Genomic DNA, 27,363 nt, shown 5'->3' on the forward strand with positions numbered 1-27,363 from the left:
AAGTACCCCTGTCACCAAAGACCAAAAAGTGGGGGCTATTCTAGTTCAAAAGACTTAAGGGACAACACAGCTATGAGCAGGGCAATGTCAACAGGAGCCCTGCTGGCATGCTGGGATGTGCTGGGAAAGCTGGCATGCTGGGACATGCTGGGAGATCTGAACATGGGCAGGATGTTAGGTAAGACTGTGGTCCCTGTCTGATAAATGAGAAATGTATTGGGTGTAATAATAGGGTTGTAGGTCTGTAGGAGAATGACCTTGCTTTCAGGTGACAGAGGGTGACGGATTTAGGGGTGTGCTAGGAAGTCTGCAACTTACAGTAAATGGCTGAGCAGAAAAAAAAGCAAGTATGTGAGGGGGAGAAGGAAGGGTGACTGCACACACAAGTGTTACAAAGGTCACCGACTGGGAAGTTGAAGTGCAGGTATGCGATGGTCATTACATTCTTCTTCACTGTTTCTGAGTGTTAAAATGTTTTAAGACAAAACCTGGAGGGAAAGCAGAAGACCCACTGGGATCAAAGACCCAATAGTGCCAGGACAGCGGGCCCTGCTCCTCGTGGGAGCTCGTACTCACAGCCCCCAATCTTCTTGCGCAGCTCGCCGTAGCAGATCAGACCGTACAACTCCTGGGACGACTTCTTCAGCCCTCGAGAGAACACTGAAAGACAGGAAGTGACAAGGTTTTAGGAGGGGGAAAATACAGCTGTTTCATGGCTGGCCAGCTCGTGTGCACAAGGACAGCACCAGAGGAACATTCAACACTGCTGATTTCTCGGTTTTGCTTACTGCACCTTGGAACCGCAGAATATCAACATCAGGAGAGACTGGGCAGAGTATACGGGAACACAGTGCCGTTTTTGTACTTTTCAAAATAAAAAGTTACAACCAGAAAAAAGGGGGCAGGTGTAGAAAGTCAGTCCGAACAGGCAGATCAATGTCCCCGGGAAGAGAAAAAGGGATGGCCAGCATTCAGCTCCGAAGGAGGCAGAGGGCTGGGACGTTACCATCACCAAATTTGTCATCCACTTCTCTCTACACATGCAGGATCAGCCTGACCTCTGTATGAGGTGGACAGCCCTGGAACCATGGAAGTGGACATGTCATGTCTCCTCTGACCAGTGATCTACAGGGCCCAGGCCTGGGAGCAGACCAAAGAGGAAGCATGGCTCCAACGTTCAAGACTGCTCACACCCTCTCTCCACTGTTCTCTGGTATAGGCCCAGTTATATTTGGGAAGCAACACATATGGGAAAGGCAGCACGTCCCAGCCTGCCCTGCAGCCAGACATGGCCACAGCATAAGTCCTGGCCTTCGGAGTGAGCAGAAGTATGTGGGAGACTTCTGAAAGGCTTCTTAAAGGGCTGATTCAGGCAGAATTATGCTCATTTTTCCTTCAGAACTGCTGCCTGGGGGCATCTTGGTCACAGCAAAGCACTAAGGATGGCAGAGCAGAAAGACAGGAGGACCTGGGTCCTTGATGCTTGCCCTGGACCACCTACTGCAGGCATCCTTCACATGATAAAATAAGTTTTTACATGCTTAAGGCACTGTTATTTTGAGTTTTTGTAGTCTATGAAGCCAAATCTAATCATAATTTGGAAGCCCAGCTACAGCAGTCTAGGTACCTTTTAGATCCTCACACAGAGCAGAGACCCAGATCATTTGTTGTCCACCCTCACAACTGTTCCTCCTCAGAGACCCCTTTTCAAAGACCTAACATTCAGCTGTGTGAGATTATAACAGAAAAGGAAAAGAAAAATATATTAGCAAATGGAGAATAAGGCTTTCAATAAATAATCTAAAACAAGGGTTCTGAACCTTGGACTCTGCCAACATCACACACTCGCCGTTCCGGAGTGCCCTCCTGAAAGAAAGTCTCACAGATCTATTGGATTCTCGCAGGGGACCACAACTCAGGACACTTTAAGATCCACTATTCAATGAATAAACAAATGTGGTTTATTCAATGACAATGGGTTATTTATTCAGCCACAAGAAGGAATGAAGTTCTGACACATACTATAACCTGAATGAACCTGGAAAACATCATGCTAAGTAAAAGAAACCAGACACAAAAGGACACGCATGATTCCTTTTACATGAAATGCCCAGCACAGGCAAATCCAGAGACAGAAAGCAGACTATGGTTGCCAGGGGCTGGGAGAGGGGCTGAGAAATGTCCAGACAGTGCCAAGCCCTGATGCAACTACCAGTGCAGCACAAAAAGACAGGTGGTCAACTGGCTGTCACCAGCTTGGAGACATTATCAGGACCAGCTAGAGAACCTCGGCAGAACCATCAGCTCAACAGAAAGAAGGCATTCCTCGTGGGGGCACACCAGGACAAGACCAGGAAAAAGACAAAGAACTATGAGATGTCAAGAAGGTAGGAGGCAGAGGGGAGGGAGAAAGGGAAACACCACAGAAAAGGGAGGAAGGACCCATGTTGGGTCCATCCCGCAGAGCTTGCCCTGGAACCACGGTGCAGTGCAGGAGCAGAACTCGGGGGCAGCAGACTCCTCTTCCTCCCTCTCCGAGTTGGAAAAAGGGCTGAAGAAGGCCCCAGCCGGTTAGCTCAGTGAGTCCCGATACACCAAGGTTGTGGGTTCGATCCCAGGTCAGGGCACATACAAGAATCGACCAGTGAATACATAAGGAAGTGGAACTAAGCCACGTTTCTTTCTCTCTGCCTCTTTCTCCTTCCCTCTCTCTCTAAAATCAATAATTAAAATTAAAAAAAAAAGAAGAAGAAAAAGGGTGGAAGAGGACTGCCGCCTCCGGGGCGAGGGGGAGCAGCTTAGCAGGGTATCCAGCAGGGAGAGGTGACAAATACTTAGAGAAGAAACATTCCTTTAAGTCACCTCTGAAACCTACACAGGAAAAAGCCTGGGGGTGGCAGGCCCTTCGATGTGCCAGATCTCAGGGCAGCAAATGGGATGTCTACACTGGGACCCTGAGCGTCCCCTTTAACGCCGCCCGCTTTGCCCGCAGCACGGTCATGCCGAAAGGAGGGACCAGGCTAGTTCGCAGCTCCTGGAACCCTCACCCCTCCCTTTATCACCAACAGCTCCCCAATCCTCTCACACATGGTGACTGCCTTTCTCGCTGCAAGAGAGCTTTTCCAGAAGAGCCAAAGTGGATGAAGGGCCTGTTCTCACAGACTGACTTCCAGAAAGTCACCTGAGAGTATGATATGTAACAAAAAAAGAAACATGTAAAAGACAAAACAGAAAGAGCCGAACAGCTCCAACTTGGTCCGTGGGCCACCCAGAGCGGTAGGGAGGGTGCGTGAAGACCACTGACATCAGCAAGCAGCTGGACTCAGCAGGAGCAGGACCAGTGCTGCTTTCAAACACGCTAGCGATCTGAGAGAGTCATGGCGCTGGCCGAGCACAGCAGCACACATTTCCTCACTCTCTCAAGTTAATAAATACATTTTTTAAAAAGGGAGGAACTAGTTTAAAAAAATAAAAACACTAGAAGTGGCCTGCAAGTCCAAAAGGAAAAGTAGAATTTATTCATTTATAAATGTCAACTCAAAGAATTAACATTTATTGAAAAACATGGGGAAATTCTACAGCAACATGAAGAGGTGGTCTGAAAATATTACATTTACAGAAGATAAAGGCGAGAAGATGCTGGCCGACTTGGTGCTTAGCTCCTCAGCGTACTGTCTGGGTGGCTTGGGCCAGGGCCTCCAATGTTTAGCTAGGTTTTCTCATCTGCACTGAGGGCAATGGCACCTCCAGGGAAGAGTACGTGATGTGCCCAACGATGGGCCCAGAACAGGCCCATGATGAGGTGGCAATGAGAGCAGAAAAGAGTTCACAGAAGGATTCTTGGGAGCACTGACACAGCTCAGTCTTGGAAGGCGAACGGGATTAGGGAGGCCAACAGGTTAGGGCTGGCAGGAGTCAAGGCACAAAAGGAAGTGCAGGTTAGGAGGAGGGTGGCAACCCCATCCTGGGAGCCAAGGCAGTTCAGGATGAGGGTGCGGGGCAGGACATAGGTCTTATGTGGATAACACTATGTGGAGAATGGGTTGGTAAGGGCAAGACCAGAGCGAGGGAGAATAGTAATGATCTAGAAAAGGACCTAGGGGGACAGGGTAGTAAGGATAAGTCTGAAAAGCTCTGAGGTAGACCTAGCAAGACCATGACTGTCGAGTGAGAGATGTCCATGAAGATTCGAAGGGAAATATATTCAGGGGCAGTATCAGCTAACTACTATGACTGCCTGGAGCTTGGATACCACCCCCCCATTACAATTCTCCAGGGCAGGGTCAGCAAACAATGGTTCGCAGCCACATCCCGCCCAGGGCCTCTTTCTGTAAATAAAGTTTTGCTGAAACACTGTAACAGGCATTCGTTTACACTGTATCTATAATGAGCTTGGACAGGACAGTGAGGTCAGCTTGATAAAGACTGTAAATGCCCAAAGCCCAAAATATTTATCATCTGACTTTACAAAAAAGAGACAGCTTGATTGAAGCTCTCTTGGGCTTTCTGAAGCTGGAGGAGGAAGTCCTGGTCCTGGCATCCTGATGGGTCAGTCCTGGTGATGCTGATTCAAGTTGACCAACACACAATGACCAGGCCAGAACAGCAGAGGGCGGGGCAAAGAGAAAAAAAACGAGAGGGAGAGAGGGCTGCCACAGAGAACGCAGCACAGGTTCAAAGGGGGCGTGGCCTGACCGAAGCTATCGGTTATTCTGGATCAGAAGTGATATTATTTGAAGCGTCAGAAATAAGTGAAATCAGTAGAAGCAAATGTCTGGAATGACTGACCTATGACGTAAACTGTAGAAATGAAGAGTAAGATTAAAGAAGGTGAAACTGCCCGGCTGGCATGGCTCAGCGGTTGAGCATCGACCTATGATCCAGGAGATAGCTGTTCGATTCCCAGTCACCGCACATGCCCGGATTTCGAGCCCAATCCCCAGTACATGGCATGAAGGAGGCAGTTGATCAATGACTCTCTCATCATTGATGTTTCTATCTCTCTCTCCCTCTCCCTGAAATCAATAAAGATATATTTAAGTAAATAAATAAATAAAAAATAAAGAAGGTGAAACTGAAGACTGAGAGGGAGGAATGACATGGAGACCCAGTTCTCCTGACACGTGGAGAAAGGAGGGGGCAATGCCTCCCCTAAGAACAGAAATGTGAATCAGAAGGAGTGCTCCGAGCCAGCAGTCAGACTGCACCTGGCAATAACCTAGACATGTGAATTAAAGATGGGACTATGCCAACCTGGATTCAAATACAGAAATGGCAAGAACCTTGGGAAAGCTAGCCCTCCATCCTCAGGTGATATGCCATAAGCTTTGCCCAACTCTAACCCCAAAGAGCCCGCACTGGAGAGAGAAGAACTGGAGGGATCCAATTCTGGCGTCTCCCCATTGACTGTGGTGCCCCTGCCTCCCAGTGGGAGACACAGGCCCATAGGCAGCCGGGACCTACACACCATAGGCACTCAGAGCATCAGAAACAGGCATAGCTTCCTTGCAATTCAGCCTGACTAATGGTTACCAGACATATCTATAACCAGTTTTACAAGGCAAGAACATCCCAGGCCACCTGTGTGTCACATCATGGTGCTCAATGGGCACCTGGCTTTGGCACACTGCTGCCACCATTACCATGGCCACTGCCATTGGCCAGGCTGCCCTCTCAAGATGGGAGCTCCTCTGGCGAGTACTTTGGCGCTGGGGGCCAGGTATTGTCCCAGACATGCCAGGAGCAGCGGCTGCAGGGCGAGGTGGTAGCCTTTGACTCAGAGTCCAAAATGCTGGCTTTAAAATGTCCCTCTTCCAGTGGAAAGCCCAACCATGAAGATATCTTGCTCATAAACTTACAGTATGTTTCAGAAGTGGAAATAATTAACGACTGAACAGAAACCCCTCCTCCTCCCCTTTCCTCACTCAATGGCAGTAAGCTTGCGACAGCCAGCAAAGCATGGACAGAGAGGAGAAGCTGAGCCAGGCCTGTGCAGTCAGTGCTGGTGTCTCCCTAGAGGGCCAGCAGCTCTTCCAGACCATTGCCAAGACCATTAAAGAATGTAAATGATAAGAAAAAACATCATAGTAATGGAAGTTGTTATTACACTCTCACATCAAGCGGAAAACTGTAAAAGCAAAGAGGGGAGTGCACTGAGACATGTACGCAAAATAGTTGAAAAACATTCTAGAGATGTGGAAAGCTAAAATACTGCAGCGTTCACAAGCTCAGCAACCACAGAAGGAGGCTGCCCTGTCACCCTGAGTCCACATACATGGCGGACTTTTCATCACCAAGGAGGTGATGGTGGCGGCTTCAGCGGAGGCAGGCCATGGGAGGGAAGGGATCCTATAATTTCCTGTTGGCTCTTGGTAACAATAGGTCAACATTTCTAAATTTTCGGCTTGAACAAACAAAACAGCCAACGAAAGAAGAAGAGAGCCCTGGCCGGTCTGGCTCAGTAGTTAGAGCATTGGCCCACAGACTGAAAGGTCCCGGGTTCGATTCTGGTCAAGGGCACGTGCCTTGGATGCAGGCTCGATCCCCGGCCCTGGTCTGGGCTCGTGCGGAAGGCAGCCAATCGCTGTGTCTCTTTCGCATCGATGTCTCTCTCCCTCCCCTCCACTCTCTCTGAAAGCAATGGGAAAAATATCCTCGGGTGAGGATTAAAAAAAAAAAGAACAAGAGAATAATTTAAAAGTTTAATCATTACTTCACTAACAGACTCTGGTCCACCATGTCCTTTTCACAAGCCCCCTTCTGGAACAGCCGCCTTCTTAATTTTATTTTTGAAAATTTCTTTCTGGCTTATCCTTTCGCCTCTGGCTTTATTTCCTAGGCTGTCCTGCCATTCTGTTTTTATAAGTGGCTACACTTGCCTTCTGAATGACTGAAAGAAACTTTTACATTTTCTCTTCTAAAATAAAAGGAACAGGCTGTGATACTTAAGTTGAGACTAGAGCAGTAGACAGAGGTCTCACTTTAAATTTTCCTTTCTTTTTTTTTTTTGCATAGGGCATTGCTTGAATTAGTTTTATTTTTCTTAACTTTAAATATACATATGAAAATATATTAAAATGTTCTGTAAATATTTTTTAAAAAGAAGAACATCATCCCTGGCCACATGGCTGGGCAAGCATGATGCCAGAGAGCATGTCCTGTGATTTTTCAAAAACTTAGCTCCTGACCGGAGCCCAACCCCGCCTCCCGGCCTCCTGGAGGCTGAGCCTCGCACGCTCACCATTGTCGAAGTCGATGTACTTGGTGATCTTGTGCCACGTGCGGTAGTAGAAGTGGCGCACCTGCTCCTTGTTCTTCACCATGCTGGCGGGCTTGCCCTTCTTCTTATACTTGAGAGCTATGTTGTTCTGGATTGCTTCAAAGTCTTTCCCATGCTGCAAGATAAGCCCACGGTGAAAGCACGGAGGTTAAAACAAGGCAGCCTTCTGTACGACGCAGACACTTCCAGAGAAAGGGGACCGCTATGGTCGAGTAAGTGTCCCTCACGGCTCTTATTTGTGCATCAACTCCAACCTTGTTCCCTAGAACTCAGATTTTCATCACAGTAATGGCTAGAGCAGGAGTGGAAACTCGGGAACAGACCTCTCACAGCAGCAGATATCAAAAAGGCAAGGGGAACATAAAGCCTATCACCCAGGCAGGTGGCTTAACCTCTGGAGTCCTTCAGAGACCCTGGAATGAGCTCCGTGAAACAATCATCAGAAGACAGAACACGATGGTGGGCAACAGGGGGCTAGGTACCTGGCACTTTAAATCCAACACTACACTAACCACCCTCATTGCTTTCATAACATAAAATACATCCTATATTTGAACAGGATAGCTAACTTGAACATTTAACAAGAGAATCACACAGGCTATGCTCGGAATATATTTGTGGGCTGTCCCTTCCTTCAACATCTCCATGCAAAAGCTGAATACATCTTAGATTTTCAGATCAGAATTTATGTTCCAGAGAACACAGTCACCATCTTTGCTGTTTCAGGTACTGCCATGGGAACCTACTGTTGATACTCTCGTCAGAACCAAGCCAGCAGGAAGTACTGTGAGGGCCTAGAGGTAATGGCAGCCCGGCATCAACAAACACCCTTCAGCTTCTAAATCCCAGTTACCAAAGGGAACCAGGGCTCCTTGACAAAATGGATGCTGCCACGTCTGGGGCAAGGAAAGTACCAGGTAAATCTGGAATATCCTGTGGTTCCAGAAAGTGAGGACATGCTCAAAGTATAATAGAAACATGCTGAAAGCACCCAGAAGCCAACCTGAATGGCCAAATCTACAACAATTTGAGCATAAGAATCAACAATAATGAATGTAAATTGTAAACGAAAAATAAAAGGAAAAAATAAACAATGATAAGAATGGATTATGACCCACAGAATAGCCTAAATAGCCAAGTCCATACAAATATAAATAACTGAATAAATACATAAATGGAGAAGGGAGGACTCTTCCTTGCACTGGGTTTCCAACTAGTAAATGTAGAAATAATGGAGCCAGAAGATCATCCCTGTGCAAACATCACAGTAATGGTTGTTTCAGGGAAGAAACTGCAATGGTGGCTAACATTAGTGGGAGAAAGAACAATGAGAAACAGGGTGTTTACATAGTATCAAAGTATAAAATAACTTGTCGGTGGAGAACCTAAGAGATGAGACCAGAATGCCATGATCATCATGTTCACAACCACCAGGACTGAGGCAGATCACACCCTGCACACCGGAGAGGATGCTCCAAGGGCAGCACAGCACTCCTATGGCACTCATGACAAAAATGCAAAATGAAAGTTGAATCAAGAGGAAACTAAGTAACCCCACACTGAGGGCTGTTCCACAAACTAACAGTCTAGGAGTCTTTAAAAAGTCAGGGTCAAGAAAGAGTGGGGGGCTGCCCAGCCGGGCATGGCTCAGCGGTTAAGCATCGACCTAGGATCCAGGAGACCGGGGTTTGATTCCCGGTCAGGGCACGTGCCCGGGTTGCGGGATGCAGCTGATCAATGACTCTCTCATCACTGATGTTTCTATCTCTCTCTCCCTTTCCCTCTCCCTTCCTCTCTCTGAAATCAATAAAGATATTTTTTTAAAAAAGAAGAAGAAAGAGTGGGGGAAAAGGGAGAGAGGACCTGTCCCAGGATTTAGCAGTCATGACAACTAAACGCAATGTGGGATCCTGATCCAGAAAGTGTGTCTGTGGGAGTACCAGCTCAATCTGAGTAAGCCTTCAGGTCAGTAAAGGTATTGCTTCCACATTGAATCTCAGCTGCAGGCCATTCTGCAGTTATGTGAACATTGGGGAAGCAGGGTGAAGGGTGTATGAAATTCTTTGTACTTTTTTTGAAAAATTTCCCAAGTCTGAAACTGTTTCAAAATAAAAAATTAAAAAATAAAAAAACCTAAAAGAATTAAAGCTTGTTCATTCTTCTTTTATAAAAAAAATATATGCAATATTAGGTAAAATGTAAAAAGGCAAAGCTGGGTCTGAAATGCCTTACTCCAGGGTCCAGTCCAGGTCAGGTGCTGCATCCCCCATAAAACTCCCCTCGGCTCCTGATCAGAGCTGTGACAGAAACGATGCCTCTCAATCTTGCGGCTCCATTTTGCAGCTGGAGTAACAAACCAAGAGGTGAGCTGACTTACCAGATAGGGACTAGAATCTGGATTTTGTGACTCCTGATCCGCGTTCTAAAACTAGGATGCCTTTTGAATTCTTGCAGCATTTGTGTTTGCTTTCTGATGGGCCAACTTTTTATGTAATCTGTTGTATTTACCAAATTAGACTGTCAGCCCCTTAAGTGGGGGCGTCTTTGGATTTCTAGCATAAGGATGGTGTTCTACACCTAGATGAGGCTTTCAGCGATTATCTACCTGATGAACAAGCAGCACAGGATGCTGGCCTGATGACTGAGAGTAAGGTAGGAACAAGAATTGTATGGCAGAAGCAAATAGAGACAGACAGACAGAAGAAGGGAAAAGGGAAAGCTGACGATAGGTTCTGTGAAGATCTGTCCCTGAAACGGAGTAAGAGGATGTCAAGGATGATGATGTGGTTCTGGGCGTTTGCCTTGATAAGGCCCCTCTCCGTCATGGGGGTCATGACCCATGACCCTGGCCACAGGGAGGAGTCTAGGATGGGCTTGGCCAATCTGGGTCCTCCCCAGAACAGTCCTACCTGGAATGGGGGTGGGTGTCTTACCTCTGGGAAGTGTCTGAAACTGGAGAGAATAAGCACAGAAATGTCACCCCCCAATGCCACAGGATGTCAGAAGACAGATGAGCCAGCCCCTCCCTGTCCTGTCCAGTCATGAGAGCCACTCAGTCAATCCCCTTGTCTCTTTCTGCTGCTCTGAGCTGGGTCTCTGTCACATGAAGCATAGTTAAGTCAGACTTGTGAGCATCAAAAAGGTAGTGACAACATTGACAAACACTGCAAAAAAGACACTCACAGACCAGAGGCCTTTACCCCCATACCCCACAGTTCAAGATATTCATGGTCATATATGTCCCAGCTACTCAGCCATACATCAAGACCCCATCAGAGTCCCACCGAGTTTTGGTGAAACACACAAAATAACACACATAAAGCCAGAGCTCGTATTCTCTCTCTCTCTCCCTTCAACACACAAATACATATACAAACACTAACACACACACACACACACACACACACACACACACACACACACACACACTATTTGGGATATATAGTACCAACAGTGGAAAGCATTAAGTGATCAGAACAGTCAATTATTAATTATTATTATTAATCAAGGGATTCAGGTGACCTCAAAAGAAACACCTACTTCGTAGAAAAATTAAAACAAGAAGGCTAGCCCAATGAAAAGGTAATGAACTAACCCACCAGATGAAAGGCAAGGGCAGGTCATTGGGAATTCTTTCCCTCCTACTTTTAATTGACAACCATACCTCCTGTTGCTTTCTTCAGCCAGACACCCTGCAGAGCCCAAGAGGGAAGGGCCACATTAAAGCAGTAATTGTCTCAGCTTAGCATCAGCAATGGTTGCTATTCTAAGAACATTCCAAGAATCACAAGTCTTCTATGCCTAACAGAAAGCTTAAAGTAGGTAATTTAGGGATAGAATCTATACAAAAACAGCCTCAAAACTTCACTCTAAAATTGTTAAAGGGAAGAAAAAGAACATATTTGAATTTAGTTGAATGACTCTGCACCTACTAACAAGCCTCATGCATACATTTCCTTCTCTTTTTGGACAACTGAGTCAAATGACACCAGTAGGTGGGCCTCCTCCATCCAGGACTGGGACCAGCAGACTGAACCATCAGCCCCAGGAAGGGAGAAGACCAGCCACAGGAACATTCAGAAATTGGCACCAAGTTCTAGTGCTGTGCCTCCACTTAGGAGCAACCTTTTCTGGTCTATGAGCACTTCGTGGTTTCAAGTCTAAAAAGCCTCCTTCCCTCATGAAACTGTTTTGCAGGCGTGGCCAGACTTTGCCATCACTCCAATTCCTTCACTAGTAAAAGAATAAGGCTCGCCCTGGCCAGGTAGCTCAGCTGGTTGGAGCACCCTCCAGATATGCCAAGGTTGAGGGTTCAATCCCCAGTCAGGGCACATACAAGAAGCAACCAATGACTGCATGAATAAGTGGAACCACAAATCGAGGTTTCTCGCTTTCAAATCAATAAATAAAAAAGAAAAAAAGAATAAGGCTCATCAACTGAACAACCTACTTTAGATACTAGAGGCCAAAGATGTACCCTAAAATACGGTATGTGCACAAAGATGCTCACTGTACTGTTATTTATAACAGAATCTGGAAGAACAGCAACAATCAACAGAGCAGGGTTTGGCCAGAAAGTTAACACTTAGATGTCGAGGGCCATTCAGTATCTGTCGTAACTGCTCAACTCTGCCACTGTAGTCAAAATTGGCCAGAGACAATATACAAGTGAATAGGCAGTGCTGTGCTCCAATAAAACTTTATTTACAAAAACAGGTAGAGAACACATAGACCATTGATTTGCCTACACCTGAGAGTAGTTATTTGTAGGCATGAAAAAAATACTGCACAAAAAGAACTATGAGTCATCACAATAAATTCATTTGATGATCAAAAAAAGCAAAAGATTTGGAGGCACAGAGAGTCTCAAGCAAGAAGAACCCAAAGGGCCCACACCCAGACACATCATAATTATAATGCAAAAAATCCATGACAAAGAGAATCTTAAAGGCAGCAAGAGAAAAGCAAGCTGTTACTTACACAGGAGCTCCCATAAGGCTATCAGTTGATTTCTCATCAGAAACTCTACAGGCCAGAATGGAATGGCATGAAGTATTCAAGGTAGTGCAAAACAAGGATCTGAAACCAAGACTACTCTATCCAGCAAGGCTATCATTCAAAATAGATGGTGAAATAAAGAGCTTTCCAGACAAAGAAAGACTAAAGGAATTTATCACCACTAAACCAGCATTGCAAGAAATGTCAAAGGGACTGCTGTAATAACAAGTTGAAATAGAATGAGAAATATAGGCATATAGAAATAAAATGGCAATAGATAAGTACCTATCAATAATAACCTTAAATTTAAATGGGTTAAATGTCCCAATCAAAAGACACAGAGAAGCTGAATAGATAAGAAAACAAGACCCAAATATATGCTGTCTAAAAGAGACCCACCTCAGAACAAAAGACTCACAACAGGCTGGGAAAACAACAACAACAAACTTCTGGAGGACTTTAAAGGAGAGATCGACAGCAATACAGTCATAGTAGGGGACTTTAACACCCCACTGATTTTACTGGATAGATCTTCCAGACAAAAAAAAATAAACAAGGAACAGTGACTCTAAATGACACACTAGATCAGATGGATTTAATTGACATTTACAGAACATTCCACTCTAAAGCTGCAGAATAGGCATTCTCCTCAAGTGCACATGGGCCATTCTCAAAGGTAGACCACATGTTAGGACACAAAACAAGTCTCTACAAGTTCAAGAAGACTGAAATCATATCAAGCATCTTCTCAGGCATTTACACAATGGAATACTATGCAGCTGTAAAAACCAAGGATCCCTTACCCTTTGAGACAGCATGGTGGGACCTGGAGAGTATTATGCTAAGTGAAATAAGCCAGTCAGAAAAAGACAAGTGTCGCATGATCTTACTCATATATGGAATCTAATGAACAAAACAGATCCGGAGACACAGAAGCATGGAACAGACTGACAAATCTCAGAGGGAAGGGGAAGGAGTAACATAAGAATTTATATGCATAACACATGGACACAGACAATGGGGGGGGGAGGGTGAAGGCCTGGGGGGAGGGGTACAGAGTAGAAGGGATCAACGGGGAAAAGGGGGGACATTTGTAATACTTTCAACAATAAAGATATATTTAAAAAAATAAAACAAAACAAAAACCACGAAAGTAAAACAGCTGGCTGGGAGGTGGCCATTTTTTTGAGCTATGGGATCAGGGAGAAGCTTTTCTCTATCTTTAGGACTTTCCAGTATGTCCCAGGTCAGCTGCTATCTCTCTCAGGGCTGAGCTGGCTGCTCTAACTGATGTGGCAAGTGCCCCTTTGCCCCTCCCCCTCAGGGGACACCTCCTCCTGATGGGCTCACTCAGATACAAGGGGAAGGCCCACAGAGAAGAAGACCACTCTGCAGTCAAGAATATGTTTGAGAGACAATGGGTAGAATCTGAGAAAAGAAACATATGAAGACGCTTCCAAAAAGCCACCTCTCTAGTACCAGCTTTTAAAGTCACAATGAGCTGCTAAAAGGCCATGGTCAGAGAGAGTGAGGCCTCAGCCTTGGGGACCCATACCTGCCACAGTCACATTAGAGGCTCCCCATTGGAACTGCCGACTTAGTAGATCTAGTAGCCATGTGGTAAAAAAGGCAAAGGGAAATTGAAAGAGAAATACAAGTGATAAGAAGCTAGGAGTTTAAGCGGCCTTTTCTGGCCCCATAACTCACTCACCTCATACAGCCCCTCAAAGAAAGTGTTCTTGTCCTCGGTGCTCCATGACTCCCACTGCCGCCGGACCTTTTTGCCTTCTTCCTTCTCACCACCAGAAGATCCTAAGTTCCGGGAGGAGGAGCGAGAGGCCCCTGCAGGGGCCGCAGGGGCAACCCCAGGCCCACTTCCAGATGATGATCCGCCACCATCAGCTCCTTCGAGAGAAAGAACTGTACAGTGATCTGTTCCAGGAAGCTGGAGAGGCTTGGGAAGGCCCTGCTCCACATTCCTCAACTGCTGAGGCTACAGTGGGACAGCACCTGGGACCTACTGTGTGCCTAATGGGACTGTTCAGTAATGACATCTTCGTGACTCTTTCAAATGTTTTTAGTTAAAAAAAGGGAGAAAGAGCATTTAGGGAAAATCATTTAAAGAGCACAATGATAATGTCCACGATGGAGGTATACAACTCTTTCCCCTCTGTGAACTAAAACCAAACATCACATTCCATAGTGTCTTTTTCAAATGAGGGTTTGGCTGAAATAATTCTTATCTTTTCGAATAAACAAACTGAAGTTTCAAACTCAAGAAAACATTTAAATGGGTGTGAAAAGCACTGCGCCTCCTTTTAGATATTAATACTTTAGAACATGAATCATTTGATCCCTAAGAATCTGTAAAAAGTCTCAGAACTCTTTTTTCAGCTTTCAGCTCAAAGGAGGCCTAGGTGTAAATTTCTTCGGCTGCCCAGAATCTGGGTTCATCCTACACTAGCTGCCTCCACCATGGCGCTAAAGTTCGACCCCAACAAGATCAAAGTCGTATGCCTTAGGTGCACCAGTAGGGAAGTCAGTGCCACATCTGCCCTGGCCCCCAAGATCAGTCCCTTGGGTCTGTCTCCAAAACCGGTGTGATGACATAACCAAAGCAACAGGTGATCAGAAGGGTCTGAGGATTACAGTGTTCAGGACAAACAGGCCCAGATTGAGATAGTGCCTTTTGCCCCTGCCCTGATCATCAAAGGCCCCAAAGAACTACTATGAGACAGAAAGAAGCAAAAAACATTAAACACAGTGAAAATATCACTTTTGATGAGATCGTCAACACTGCCTCACAGGCGTGACACTGATCTTTAGCTAGAGAACTCTCTGGAATCATTAAAGAGATCCTGGGGACTGCCCAGTGTTGATGGCCATCACCCTCATAACATCATAGATGTTATCAACAGAGGTGCAGTGGGGTGCCCAGCTAGTAAAGAACTACAAAATGAAATATTTCAATTAAAGATCATTTGACAGACACAAAAAAACACCTTTTGACAAAAAAAAAAAGTCTTAAAACTCCTTTTTCTTGATCAATTTCCACCAGCAAAATCTGGTGTTCAGAGAGTGAGCCTACCATTTTGCAAATGCTTTTAAAGCATCAGTTCCTAATCTCAAGATGAGACCTTAAAAACCATGCTGAAGGGGGAAAGTGCCATCAAGTACAACACAGGGCTTCCATGCTGTGCAGTAAACCAAGAACTCTGTACTCCTAGGACAATGGAGGCAATAAACAAGAGCTAAAGGTCACAGATAAAAAATGTTTATGACCTAACCAAATGCTCCCACCCATCGAGTTCCTTCCTCTCAGAGGGAAGGAGGACTCCCAAAGTATCCCGGTGATAACCAGCATTTTCTTTCCACAGAACTGCAGGACCACCAAATGGAGACAAACCTTCAAACTCTGAACGAGAGTAAAAAAAGATTATAAAAATAAAAATGCGTTAAAAAGTAAAAGCCAAACAAATGTAGATTATTGTTAAGATGTTTTTCTAATGAGATAATCAAGAGCTTTTCCAGTGAGATTCACTTCTTGGTCTATCTGCTTGGCCCTCCCTGGGCAGCTACGTGCAGACTGGGGCCACGTTTCCCTCACTTCCTCCACGGAGATCTACCTTCAAAGGATGAAAGAAAGACAAGCAGTTGTACACAAAAAATCATCAGAAATAAAAGAAATGAAAAATGAAAAGCCCGCTGACCCATGTAAGCTTTCAAAGACTGTCCCTGGAAAAAACAAGACATTGGTGCAGGGGCTGCCTGGCGGACAGTGGGAAGGAGAGTGACTCTCCGCTGCTACACTTTTCAAAGTGTGTACCATGAATCTGTCACTATGTCAAAACAGGGAGCATTCAAAAACATTTAATCCCATGTGTTTTCATACATGCTGAAAGAATTACTCCTTTGATTCTTTTGTGTGGACAGGTGTATCAGTTTAGTGACAGATGACTTCCTAAGGCAGTGGTTTTCGACCTTTTTCATCTCATGACACATGAACTAATTACTAAAACTGTGGCACACCAAAAAATACATTTTTTGCTGATCTGACCAAAAAAAGGTATAATTTTGATTCATTCACACAGGACAGCTACTATGTTGGCTGTTATTTTTTTATTTGACAATCTAAGGGAAAAGAGGTCAGTGTCCCTGACTAAACAGTCAGGTATTGCACGTTTTAAAAATTCTTGCAGCACACCGGTTGAAAATCGCCGTCCTAAGCCCTAGCCGATTTGGCTCAGTGGTCAGAGCGTCAGCCCATGGAATGAAGGGTCCCGGTTTGATTCTGGCCAAGGGATGTACCTCGGTTGCAGGTTTGATCCCTGGCCCCAGTCAATCCCCGGCCCCAGTCGGGGCATGTGCGGGAGGCAACCAATCGCTGTGTCTCTTTCACATCACTGTTTCTATCTTTCTCTCTCCCCCCTTTCCACTCTGAAAGGCAATGGAAAAAATATCCTCCAATGAGGATTAGAAAAAAAAAAGAAAATAGCTGTCCTAAAGTAACATCACTACATAGCAGAAATCATCGGTTTATTAGAGCTATACTGTCCAGTTCAACAGCCACTAACCACATGAGGCTAATTAAATTTAAAGATTACTTAAAATTGCCTGGCTGGGCGTGGCTCAGCGGTTGAGCATCGACCTAGGATCCAAGAGATCGCTGTTCAGTTCCCAGTCAGGGCACATGCCTGGGTTATGGGCTCGAATCCCAGCCGGGGGCGTGCAGGAGGCAGCCGATCAATGACGACTCTCTCATCATCGATATTTCTATCTCTCTCTTCCTCTCTCTAAAATCAAGATATATTTTTAAAAATTACTTAAAATTAAATAAAACAAAAACTCAGTTCCTCAGTCACACCAGCCACATGTCCACAGGTTGCTAGTGGCCACTGTGCTGGACAGCAGAGAACATTTCCATCATGGCAAAAAGTGCCACAGCCAGTGCTATATTTGAATGCTTGACATTCACAGTCCTAAACACACTGTAGTAGAGCAAATGATAAGTTAAATATTCTACACCCCAGCCTGCTTTCTTTCCAGCTGCCCCTTCCCATCCCACATGCACGTGTAATAAAAACGTAACCCAGGTAACCTTTGTGCTAGAGTGGGCTAAGGAAGTACTGGATAGACAATATGACTGTCCATTCCTCACCAAACCAAACCTGAAACGTGACCTAAATGGGGACCCTGGTACTTCGCATGATGTTTTCAACAGGTATGGCAACTTCAGAGCACATTTCCAGGGATAACTACTACAGTTTCATTCCATTTCTAGTAGGTCTGAGGTGCTTTTGCTGGGAACTGAAGACCAAGTTACAGATGCCATTTTAAAAAACCACTCTTAAAAATAAGAAATTCTGGTTGACTTGAAGAGCGCAATTCCTCACCTTTAGTCATGTCAAGAAGGGCTGCCTGTCCACCTCAGCATCACCCACAACAAAGAATCTCAAGAGTCATTTTCACTTATAACGAAACACTCATTAAACTCTTTTTCCAAAACAACAGCAACTTGCTAATGAGCTTCACAGTCACAGCTCTGGTTTACCTTTGCTGACCCATGCTTGCATTAGATGTACTCAAAAGTAATAGACATGTATCCTTGACAATTCTATAATGCAGCTATCTTGCTAGCTCTGGTGAGATTTTACCAGTTCTCAGCACTGGTGACCCAAGACAAGGAGAATAAATGGTGAAGGAAATCAGACTAGAAGCATTTCAGAGCTGGAAGGGACATCAGGGGTAGAGTGCAGGATAAACCAAAACTGTGGATGTGAAAGAAAATGCAATAGTCAAAGCAGCCGTGCCAAGATACACGAGGCAGCAAACCAGGCCTCAGAGCAGCCAGACACTCTCGCTGGCCAGAGGCCGTAATGCCAGAGCCCTTCTGATAGTTCCAAGTGACACTTCCTCAGTAGAGCAACGTGAATGTTCAAAAAAGAAAGCAAATCACCCCGAAGCAACCCTTTTTAACATTTGGTACCCATCATTCTAGACCTTGTAATGCCTCGTAAAAGTAAAGTAGAATCACAAAGCTTCCAAGAAGAAAGAGAACCATGGCATCTGGTCCATTCCCAACATTTCAGATGAGAAGGAGGCTTCACCGCTCGACCTCAGGCTCAGCCCAGAGCTCTAGCTCAAGCATAAAAAACAGGAGGCAGGGTCAGAGATGCGGTGTAACCTGACGGCGCTCAGCAGGAGCGGCTACCATCAGGGTGGGAAAATCCAGATGAAAATGGTGACCACTGGGAAGGAGAAGGGAGCAAACAAGGAGAACAGAGATGGAAAGAGAAGATGATTTGAACAACACAGGATGGGCATAGCGGCCTTCTCTGGGGATGGGAGTGATGTGAGGAGCTGAGCAAAAAGTAGAGGGCCAAAGTTAACCCTCCATCTGCGGCTACATGTCTGAGGCTACCAACGGGGTTAGCAAGAGTCTACATGATGAGACGTTGGTATCCAAGAAGCCTGTGGGGAAGTGCAGAACAAGAACAGGATCCCCCACAGTGAGCTCTTTGAAAGCAAGAACAGTGTCTTACTTTCCCATGTCCAAGGCTGGCACGAGGCCGCACACAGAGCAGATGCTCAATGAGAGCTCAGGAGCCAACATAGCACAGAGCAGGGGTCTCCGCTGTGCTCGCTGTGCCCCTCACCCGCCCCAGTCCCCTGGGACCCAGTGTTTCCAAAACAGAACCCACACTTCCCTCTCAACCCACTTCAGTGCCACAATCCTCCAGCTGCCCCGGTGCCACCTGGCTTCTCCTCTTTCCCATTTCCGCTGCTATTTTCCCGGGCCAGCTCTGTGCCACTACCGAGTAGCACAATCTTAACTCCCTCCTCTCTAGTCTCCTAAACCACCAACCCCAGCCTCAACCCACTCTCCAGAGCTTGCATTTGAGGGATGTAGCCTTGTGGCCTCGGTCTGCCTTCCCCGGCTGCCTCTCTGTCCACTCCACCCCAGACAAGCTAGACTATATGCCTCCACCATACACCTCCACACTGCCCTGGAATGCCATCACCCACGCCCACTCTTACTGCCTGAAGAGCAGAACATCATCCCCACCTTTCACTGAAGAAGCTGAGGCCCAGGCGGCTCCACTGTTCCCCAGCGGCCTGGAAGCGAGGGAACGTGGATTTCTACAGCACCGGTAAAGCACGTTGAACACTGCTCCTTTCTGTCCTTACAGTGTGTAGTTATTACCCAATTTCAGAAATGGGGAAACTGAGGCTCTAAAGCACAAAAGCTCTGAGGTCACCAGGCAGCAAGCCTCTCGTTCCAAACCTGGGCATTTTCCTTTGGGGCCACACAACAGCATGGTGGCTACTGCTAGTGTCACAGCTGCTTCGGTATTTTTATTACATACAGAGCTATGGGAATCAGAGGATATTAGGGAGGAGGAAACTTGACCTTGACATCCAACCCTCAGTCTATGACAGAAAGCCAAGAGGTCCGATGACTTGCCCAAAGGCACACAGCAAGTAAGTAGCAGGAGTCAGGATTATGGAGGATATTTACCTTAAAAACAGAACTGTGTGACTTGATGAGAAGACACATGATCCATTCTCAGCTAGGAAGATGGTTCAAGTTCAGCTAATAAGTGTGTCTCCAGGCATGCCTGCCTCCCACGTTGGCACAGGAATGCTTCCTAATCACCTGCGTCCGTGGTATGAGAGGGCAGGGACCTTTCAGAGGCCAACTGTTCCATCCCCACACATCCACCGCAGGTCACAAAACACCGTGGTCAAGACAGGAGGCAAAATGCGAAGATCTCCCATAGGTGCTTCTCTGCCTCTCGTAACAGGTTCCATTCCTGTCAGAGGCCGGAATGGCTAGGTTTGCATTCAGAACCCAGATGTGACTGAGGAGATACCCTTTCGACCAAGGCCATACAGAGAAAATGTGCCAGCCAATCCCCAGTAAGAGTGTCACCTCAACAAATGAATGCCAAGCTGCCCCATGGGCCGGTCCTGTTGCCACTTAAACACCATGCTGCCCCATCTGTCTTCAGAAAGCTGCTCCACATGCAGGCGTTCAACGAGGAGAACCCCTCCCACCCGCTTGCCACACAGTCACTGAGAACCAGTGCAGATGCTCTAGCCAGGCGATCAGAGTCCCTATCCAGGGTTCCTGGCTTCCATGACATCTTCTGTGATCTGAATGATGATCTGGAACCTGGTGGTGCCAGGACATGTCTCAGTCACCTATGCATCCCAGGTGTCTCCACATTATCTCCCCATCCTTGGCACCCCGTGAGGCTCAGCATCCTCAATACTATGACCAGGACTCACCTCTCTCCAAGACTCTTCCCCCTCCTCTCACACATTTGAGAAAAACACAACTGAAACCCCACTGTTGTTTTTTGCTGTGATGGTGGTGAATCCCCCACCCAAGGATATTTTTTCCATTGATTTTTAGAGAGAGTGGAAGAGAGGGAGGGAGGAACATTGATGTGAAAGAGACACATCGACTGGTTGCGTCCTGCATGCACCCTGAGCAGGGCGAGGGATGGAACTTACATCCCAGATACAACATACCCTTGACAGGCAATCAAACCCGTGACCCTTCTGTGTGTGGGCCAATGCTCTAACCACTGAGCTGTACTGGCCAGGGTGAAACCTCACTATTTCTATTAAAACATATGCCCTCTTCTTCGAATAATGTGAAGACTTCTGATGGTCTTCCGTAGGAAATTCTTGATATCCCACCCAAACTACAAATACCTGGGAATGTCTTTTTTTGGCATTTCTCATGCTGTTCTTCAGTGCTAAGAATACTGTAGTTGCTTAATGTAATAAAATGCTTCTATGCAGCACCACTATCTATGACAAAGAAAGTTTTTAAAAATATATATATCTTTATTGATTTCAGAGAGGAATGGAGAGGGGGGGAGAGATAGAAACATCAATGATAAGAGAGTCGTTATTGATCGGCTGCCTCCTGCACGCACCTGACCGGGGATCGAGCCCGCAACCCAGACATGTGCCCCGACCAGGCATCGAACAGTAATCTCCTGGATCCTAGGTCAATAGTCAACTGCCGAGCCACGCCAGCCGGGCCAAAGCTAACTTTTACATTAGTGAATCCACTATCTGAAATCATTCCTGTTATCTTTATATTGTCATGGAATCTCAAAAAGACATGTGTACCACATGAAACGAAAATTCTAAAGTACATTTGGTTGGCAAAGAGAGCCAGACACCACAGAAATGACATTAGTTTTGACATAAAAGTCAATGAGGTATTAGTTTTGACGTCAAATGTCAAAAGAAAATTTAGCTCAGCCTTCAAACCAATATTTAATTGTTATGTCATCTACTCATCTATACTATCCACATCTTTCACATGCAGCAAATGCAATCTGTACAACTCTCAACTTAGCAGTTTACTAAGAACCTCTGGTTTACGGATAATTTCCTCTGTCCTGCACAGCTCCAATATGACTCATCTTTGAAATGGCCTGGACCACACACAGGTCTCCTGACCTCCTGTGTACAGGGGGTCTATGTCACACAATGGGTCCACATGTCAGGGTTATTGTGTCTTCCATCACATGGAATGCAGCCATCACATGGGATGGTGCCGCTGTGTGCCAGACAGAGGGGACTGTCTCCTCTTCCTCCTCTTCTCCCAACAAGGTCTGACGCTTTTCAGCAAAGCTTGACATTCCTGCTTAGGTGGCCATGGTGGCTCCATGCAGTCGACACTGAACCTCACTTTACTAAATGTCATTTACTGAATCGAACCAGGAAGAAGAACCACAGTGCTCTGGCTTCAGTGCTCTTGTGACCATCTGATGTGTCTTCCTCCCTGCAGAGAGTATGGAGGGCAGGGACTTCGAAGTAGGTACAGCCATACTCCAGCCAGTTGCCCAGGGTCCGGCCCCAGTGCCTTGAAGGGACAATGACAGTGACAGCAGTGCAGACAAGAGGTGGAGCAGCAACAGGCACAGCCGGCAGTTCCACACCTGGAGGGAGGAGTACTCACTCTGACCACTCCCCGCCAGTGCTCTCCTAGAGGCAAGGCTAAGCAGAGCCTACCAGATATAGAACTATCCTGATTTCAGGCACTCTCCCTTCACAACACTCTCCTGAGAACACACACACACAGGCCCCAATCCATTCTGCACAATGGACTTCTTCACCCCTGAGGGTTAAGGTGAACACAGCTTCAAGCCACTATCTCACCAGACCCGTTTTGAAAGTAAGGAACCTAAGGTTTAGACATGTCGAGCAATTTTTCCTTTGCCCCACAGCTGAACCAACCACAAGGCAGCTCTGGAGAGAGAATGAGTCTACTGAGTGCTGGTTCGATCCTTTTTGTCATATGGTTTCTCTCTCAAACGCTGACCAAACAAGGGTGAGATATTTCACAAGACATCTTTTAAAAACACCTAGAAGCTGCAGGCAGCCCAGATTATGGAAAATTTAAGTAAATTCTGTCCAGTAATTTACTGATTCCTAAGCACAAGCACAGTAAAATCAGCTGACATGGCCCAATTGTGGAGGCAGTGCATTTTGTGACTAGCTCCCGACAAGTGGAACGAAAGTTCAGAGGGATGAGAGGGCACACGACACAATGAAAATAGAGGATCAGCTCTATCCCACCTCTGGCACCCCCTCAGCCCAACTGTCCTTACATGGCAGCAGCTTGGGGACATTCCTGAGACCTCTATCCCCTACCACCCCACAGGGCCTCCCCGTCCTGTCTACCTGCTCAGACCCAGTCTAAAGCCCCAGACCCCAAAGCCAGGCACATTTCCCAGAGAAGCACTGGAAGCACATTATGCACGGCCTGCAGGGCCTTGTTGTGAAGGCATCGTTGTGGTGTTTGCTGTGCTGAGGCAGGCACTGGTATTATCCCTTTTATAGACAAAGAAATTGAGATGCACTAGTTCACTCAGAATTGAACTGCCAAACAGGGAAGGGCATCTAGGGGTTCTGTCTCCTGGTCCATGTTCTCACAGATCTGTGAATTCTGGTTTTCAGTTTCAAATGCATCCTCAGTCACTCTGGGCAGCATGGTAGGGCTGCAGGAACATTTGTTTTGGCATCAAGCAGAGCCACTGGTTTCTCATCTGCAGCTTACCTTCTGTTTAGGTTAAGCACATTATTTAAAGAACAAACCAGTTTCTGCACCTTTTAAAAGTAAAGTAACAAAGATGCAAGATGCCTAGAGCAGGCCCTAAATCTTAGCAATTTTCCCTTTACCAGTTCAAGATGATTTCAAAATTATACTAGAACATTATTTTTCATTGAAGTTGACAAGAGAGTCTGTTTTTATGGAAAAGAAAACACAGGAAGCAAAACAAGGAGGATTTCCCTTTCTCTAGTCTTCTCCAAACTCACTGCAAGGTTCTCACAACTAAAAGCCGGTAAGAGCAGTAAGTAATCAACCAAAGGAACCTCCAATGACTAGACTGTGATTATTCCTTAAGCATAACAGAAATTCTATTTTTCTGAAGAGAAATACAAAAAACGTTAGTACAGGAAGTTTTCGCTTAACATTGTTGATAAATTTTGTGACTTTACATGAAATGGTGTATAATGATGCCAATTTTACCACAGGCTAATTGACATAAACAAAAGTTAAGTTCCTCGGGCATCTCATCACTGTTATAACAAGGGCAGAATTCGAGGACCTGCTATACAGTTCATTTCCTTACCGATCCATGCTCACCATTCCAATGTACGTAGTCCATAAGACAACTGCTACTCTAAGAATGGTTTTCAGAGTTTAGCAGCATGCTGTCACATGACCTTCTTTTCTGGCTGTTAATGAAGGTGCCAAGGAAGTAGAGGCTGCCCTGAAGCATAAGGAGGGGGATGTCCTGGGGTCCTGGGCGTGGAGAAGTGCACCCAAAGGATCCTGGTAGCCCAAGCTCAGAGCACAGTCAAGAGGAGCTAAAGGCCAGATGCTGGCTGAGAAGGTCTGTGGAGAAGCGGAAACACACTTCCTACTCTTCTAAAAGCCACCACTTTGGCTTAGCTTTATTATTTACTTAAAGGAATATCTGCTTCCTGAAGTAGAAAAATGCATAAGTTACAAGAAGCACAAATTGTAACAAATTTCCATTTTATTAATGGAAAGTCAGTTGCTGCTCCAAGCCACACATTGGGCACAGGAACTAAAAACAGAAGCACCAAGGACCTGATTCGAGGCTAATCCAGGAAACCTTTTCCCTCTGAAGCAAGTCAAACTCAACTATGCAAGTGAAAGCAAACTTCCCCTAATTACCTGACTGCTAGGAATATAACTGACCACTCAAGTTTCAGCATCTCACATATAGGTAGCCATTTATAGGTGACAGCACTTTCACAGCAGCACCTCATCTCATCTTAGCAGCCACACTTCGAGAGGGGAGCAGCCACTGCTGTTCCTCATTTCACAGCTGAGGATGCCTCTCTGATGGAAAAGCAGATTCAAGAGGTAAAGTGAGTAGGCCGAGGTCAGAGGGCCAGGGTGACAAGGCAGTGAACTTCTGACTGGACCACAGATTCAGAGCGTCTTAAGCCACAAACGCACACTCAAGAGCACCCCAGGAGCTTACACTTGATAACTCAGACACATCCGTAACTAGTAACGAAAAACGATTTTTTACAAAACAAAGCCAGTAAAACAAATTAGTATTTTCCTAACCAATCAGCAACTATCACATCCAAAATAAATTCATAAGGCAAGTTTTAGTTTCTGAAATATACTAACTTATACTTACATCTTTAAGAATACTTACATTAAAATTCTTTACCAAAAAATGTGTGAGGCCATGATTTCAGTTGAAAATGAGATAGAAAAAGCAAATTTAATGATACACATTTGACAGAGATCTCCAAAATGGGTTCTCTGTTAGCTTCTGAAATAATTCCTTTTTAAAACTATCAGGACCATCTAATAAATTTAAAAGACCATTTCCCAAGGAGCTAAGTGAAAGGTTTTTTTCATGCAAAACTCATTGGAAATTTACATTTGCTATCTACAAAAGTGCTGCAAACTTGGCCTGAAACGAAAAGGATGTTAAGGGCAATTCACACGTACAATTAAGGAAAAGCAGAATGGTAAACTAGAAACGGATAAAAGCAAAAATAATGGAGAACCAGCATATCAGAAACAAAACTGGCACGTGCTTTTCTTATTATTTTGGTAGGGACCCTAATAAAGCTGTAGTATTCTCAATCACCTCAGAATACCTTGACAAACATTGTAGACTGCTGTTCTTTTAAATCAGGCCACAAATGTTTTCACTACCTACTACCCTAGGGGAGCTTCTTTCCATGGCACCAAAGCTCCAAGGACATAGTCTTGATGCCCTTAATAACTCTGGAGTCTAGAATACCTTAAGTAGAGGGTGAAGAGCCCAAGTCAGACCCTGGGATATTTTCGGCTTCTTATCAATCTTACCCCAAAGAAGTTTCAGAAGCCCATTCCTTTGTTGTAGTTCCACCATCTGACATCTGGCAAAGATACTGCAGTATTTTTCTCTCCATTTCTAAACTACTGTCTGCTGTACAAAATAGCCTAGATCATCAGCGATCCTTTGAGGGGGACAAAAACCAAGCTTCAGGAGTCTGTTGTGCTTGCCCAAAGAAGGATACTTACTGCCTCTTAGCGTAGTTTAAACATAGGAAGAAACTGCCTCTCTGGAGAAAAGGGGCACTTCTCCTCCGGAATGCAACACCAAGTGCCGGACAAATATGGGACAAATATGGGGTCAGGAACTGCAGTGGAGGCCCGAAGGTGAGAACAGGGCACACCCTAGAAAGGGCTGGGGTCCCCCGTACCTTTTCCGCGAGGCCCGGAGCTGCCGGCGCTGCTGCTCCCCCCGGCGCCCGACGAGTCCTTCCTGAGCCTTTTGCTCTGCGGCCTCACGCTGGACCGGAGGAAGTGGTGCTGGTCCTGGGGGCAGGCGGGCGGCGGGGACGGAGCCTGCGGGCCGCCCGCCGGGGCCGGGGGGCCGCCGCCCCGGGGGGTCTTGCCGTCCCTCTTTGTGCCACCGCTGTCCTCGGCCCCGTCCCCGCCGCCGGCCCCCTCTCCCTCCAGCGCATCCTCATCGGCAGCCCTCTTGCCCAGCCTCTTGAGCCCTTCCTCCCCGCCGCCGCCGTCTCCCAACTTCACTGTCATCCTGCGGGAGAGGAGAGGGGCCCTGGTGAGGCCAGCGCGGCCCGGAGCCGCCGCGAAGTTTAGCCGCCCGCCTCCCTCTCAACATGGCCGCCGTTGTTTGTTCCAGGTCCTCCCACAGCCCGCCCGCCCCCGCCCGACCGAGTCAGCCGCCCCGGACCCCGAACCCCGAACCCCGGCCGGGACCCCGTGGCCTAAGACACAGAGGCGCCAGGGGCTGCGGGCGGCAGCTCGGTGGCCGCGCCCAGACGGCCCTGCCCGCGCGGCGCCCCAGCCCGTCGGGGTCGAAAGGGATCCAGGGTCCCGTGTCCGGGGTTCGAGGTTCGGGGTTCCTGGGTCCCAGAGTCGCGGCCCGAAGCCACTTACCCAACGGGGCCGCGGCTCATGGCCTGCGAGGCGAGAAGCCTGCGCGCCGGCCTCGCTCTCCGGGTTGCCTTGGCCCGCTGGGCCTCGGCGCCCGCGCCCCCGGACCCCACCCCTCCCCGCCCCCCAAAACGCGAGAGGCACCTAGCCTGCGCACCTGCCCCGCACGCCGGCCCCCAAAGTTGGCCCCGGAGCGGGGGCGAGGAGCCGGGATCCACCCCAGCAGGGGAGAGGCGCGGGCTCGCCTGCGTGCACAGGGAACTCCATAGTGGCCCGGCTGCCTGTCTGCCTGCTTATTTTTAAACAGACATAAAGAATAATAAGCTCAGGGTTTCTGGGAATCTTGCTTCCCAGGGTGGGAGATATGTGCTGCTGCGGGGATTTGCGAATTTAAAATGTTTTTTTGCAACAAAGGAGCCTGTTGCGTGGAACACGTTGGAGCCACCCGTGAAAGGGATGGCACAGTATGTCCAGGTCCATGGGTAGAAGAGAATTGTTAAAACTCTTGGTAACCATTAATAAAATTCTTGCCTTGACTTAGTTACCCACTGCTGTGTGAAAAGTCAACAATAAAATGCATGACTCTAAAAATGCAGCCTAGCCCAGA

At 46.7% G+C, this 27,363-nt stretch overlaps 1 protein-coding gene and 1 pseudogene across 1 annotated transcript in view; one reads left to right on the top strand and one right to left on the bottom strand.

Annotated features, from left to right (window-relative positions):
- Positions 1–26,466, bottom strand: part of CRAMP1 (cramped chromatin regulator 1) — a 62,325-nt gene extending 35,859 nt beyond the window's left edge. The window contains exons 1-4 of the mRNA XM_016207989.2: positions 26,057–26,466; positions 13,989–14,182; positions 7,241–7,394; positions 577–660 (exon numbers count right to left, since the gene is read on the bottom strand). Of these exons, the coding sequence (XP_016063475.2) occupies positions 577–660; positions 7,241–7,394; positions 13,989–14,182; positions 26,057–26,396 (772 nt within the window). The 5' untranslated portion in view covers positions 26,397–26,466. The remainder of the gene's footprint in view (positions 1–576; positions 661–7,240; positions 7,395–13,988; positions 14,183–26,056) is intronic.
- Positions 2,203–6,264, top strand: LOC107533321 (protein LSM12 pseudogene; annotated as a pseudogene).
- Positions 26,467–27,363: the final 897 nt, after the last annotated feature.

Source organism: Miniopterus natalensis, chromosome 3, assembly GCF_054644295.1.
Source record: "Miniopterus natalensis isolate mMinNat1 chromosome 3, mMinNat1.hap1, whole genome shotgun sequence".
Classification (NCBI taxonomy): Eukaryota; Metazoa; Chordata; class Mammalia; order Chiroptera; family Miniopteridae; genus Miniopterus; species Miniopterus natalensis.